The following is a 2995-nucleotide window of genomic DNA, read 5'->3' as shown; positions in this document are numbered from 1 at the left end:
AATTGTTAACGCCTTCGGTAAAAAATCACCCTGAATGACTTCAGAAGGGTTCAATCAAATTAACCAGCCATGAACATTGGTCTAGTGATCTTATGCAAGCCCAACCTACTTAAGTTCTAATTGAGGTTACACTCGGGTACACTATTCTATATTACCCTATTCCCTCCCCACCCCCACTGGGCTATTTTTCCCGTTGGATCCCTTGGGTTTATAGCATCCTGCTTTTCCAACTAGGGCTGTAGCTGTAGTAGTAGTAGTAGTAGTAGTAGTAGTAGTAGTAATACACTCAAATATAATTCTATTTGTTTCATTATTGCCTTTCCTCACATGGCTATTTTCCCTGTTGAAGTCCTTGAGCTTATAGCATCTTGCTTCCGCAACTAAGATTTGTACCTTAGCTAAATATAAAAATAATAATAATAATAATAATAATAATAATAATAATAATAATAATAATAATAATATTAATAATAATAATAATAATAATAATAATAATAATAATAATAATGTGGATCTTTGCAGTGTCAAGAACGCCGTGGTAGGAACAAAAAATGCATTATATACATTCTCTGCCAGGAAAGCCTTTAATACGGACCAACCATCTGCATTGAAAGTGCTTCCTTGACCATACAACGTCGTCTACAGTTTTTTAGAAACAAATTATCTAACTATCTAACAGAACAACATTTCAGCATGAGGCCGTCCTTCCAACCAATACACTTCCATCAAAATTACAAACCGGCAAAATTTCGATTCTCTCCAGAGGAGCAGCACCTCTGCTATGAGCAACGTGCTCCAAAAAAGCAGCCCACAGAGCAGGAGAAGTAATCCATTCAGGGGCAGAAACCTCGTCATGATCAAGCTCATAAGGAGCACGACTCTTCATCATGAGCAAAAAGCACTTAAGCTCAGCAACCCTGAGCTAATTGCCCCACTAGAGAAAACAACCACCCAACACCCAAGACCGGTGACCAGTGCAGAAGCAACAACACCCAAGCCCAGTTGCCAGGGCAGAAGCAACGACACCCAAGCCAGGTTGCCAGAGCAGAAGAAACGACATCCAAGCCCTGTTGCCAGAGAAGAAGCAACGACATCCAAGCCCAGTTACCAGAGCAGAAGCAACGACACCCAAGTCCAGTTGCCAGAGCAGAGGCAACGACACCTAATCCCAGTTGCCAGAGCAAAAGCAATGATATCCAAGACCATCAGTGCAAAAGCAACGACACCCAAGACCAGTTGCCAGTGGAAAAGCAACGACACCCAAGCCCAGTTGCCAGAGCGGAATCAACGACACCCAAGACCAGTTGCCAGAGTAGAAGCAACGACAACCAAGACCAGTTGCCAGAGCAGATGTAACGACACCCAACACCAGTTGCTCGAGCAGAAGCAACGACACCCAAAATCAGTGATCAGAGCACAAGCAATGACAAACAAGACCAGTTTGCCAGAGCAAAACCAACGATACACAAGACAAGTTGTCCGAGCAGAAGCAACGACACCCAAGACCAGTTGCCAGAGCATAAGCAACAACACCCAAGACCAGTTGCCAGAGCAAAAGCAACGACACCCAAGACCAGTTGCCAGAGCAGAAGCAAAGACACCCAAGACCAGTTGCCAGAGCAGAAGCAACGACACCCAAGACCAGTTGCCTGAGCAGAAGCAGCGACACCCAAGACCAGTTGCCAGAGCAAAAGCAACAACACCCAAGACCAGTTGCCAGAGCAAAAGCAACGACACCCAAGCCCAGTTGCCACATCAGAAGCAAAGACACCCAAGACCAGTTGCCGGAGCAAAAGCAACGACACCCAAGACCAGTTGCCAGAGCAAAACCAACGACACCCAAGACCACTGACAAGAGCAGAAGCAATGACACCCAATACCAGTGGCCAGAGCAGAGGCAATAACACATAAGGCCACTGGCCAGACCAGAAGCAATGACACCTTAGGCCAGTGGCCAGGGCAGAAGCAATGACACCTAAAACCAGGTGCCAGAGTAGAAGCAATGACACCCAAGACCAGCGGCCAGAGCAGAAGCAATGACACCTAAGGCGAGTTTCCAGAGCAGAAGAAATGACACCTAAGGCGAGTTTCCAGAGCAGAAGCAATGACACCTAAGGCCAGTGGCCAGAGCAGAAGAAATGACACCTAAGGCCAATGGCCAGAGCTGAAGTAATGACACCCAAGACCAGTGACCAGAGCAGAAGCAATGACAGATTATCTTTCAGTCAGTTCCTTGGATCATCCATTGAGCCTATCAGCCAATATAAATTCAGACGACCTACAGATCACCTAAGCCGATATAGATCATTGGCCAGAGATACTATTCCATTCAGCAACATACTCTCACTTTACTGAAAAACATAGATGGTGTGCTACAAAGGTTTTGCCAGTATTCATCATCATCTCCGACCCCTATTAACGCAAAGGGCCTCGGTTAGATGACCTAATATTTTAGGTGTGATTCTCGACAGCAAATTTACCTATGAGAAACATATAAGGTCTGTGTCTTCTTCATTTGTAAAAAAAGAAAAAAATGGCTTACTGAGATAGTTTTGTAAGATATTCGGTGGTTAATCTGTTCTGAAGAAGTGTTTTAATTCTTTCATTCTTCCTTGTTTCGAGTATTGTTCTCTTGTCTGGTCTTCAGCTGATGATTCTCATCTTAGTTTAGCTGGACAGGAACTTCACTCTATTAAACATCTTATTCCACATCTAGATATTAATCTTTGGCACCGTTGTTCAATTAGTTCGTTATGCATATTGCATAAGATTTTTCATAATTCTGATCATCCTTTACATTCAGATCTTCCCAGACTGTACCACCATGTTCGTAATACTAGGGATGCAGTTAATTCTAATAGCCAGGCCTTCTCCATCATGAGGCTCAATACTACACAGTATTATAGAAGTTTTTTTACCAGCTGTGACCAACTTGTGGAATAATCCTCCTAATCGAGTAGTTGAATCCGTAGAACTTCAAAAGTTCAAACTTGCG

At 43.7% G+C, this 2995-nt stretch overlaps 1 protein-coding gene across 1 annotated transcript; it reads left to right on the top strand.

The window, feature by feature from the left end:
• The first annotated feature begins 853 nt into the window (after positions 1-853).
• On the top strand, positions 854-1852 carry LOC137619054 (nucleolar and coiled-body phosphoprotein 1-like). Its single transcript, XM_068349250.1, has one exon. It carries the CDS (start codon positions 854-856, stop codon positions 1850-1852), a length of 999 nt encoding a protein of 332 aa, XP_068205351.1.
• The last annotated feature ends 1143 nt before the right edge of the window (positions 1853-2995 follow it).

The sequence above is a fragment of the Palaemon carinicauda genome, chromosome 25 (genome assembly GCF_036898095.1).
Source record: "Palaemon carinicauda isolate YSFRI2023 chromosome 25, ASM3689809v2, whole genome shotgun sequence".
In the NCBI taxonomy this organism is placed as follows: Eukaryota; Metazoa; Arthropoda; class Malacostraca; order Decapoda; family Palaemonidae; genus Palaemon; species Palaemon carinicauda.
The sequence above is the reverse complement of the archived record's forward strand: the minus strand, read 5'-3'. Positions and strand labels throughout refer to the sequence as shown.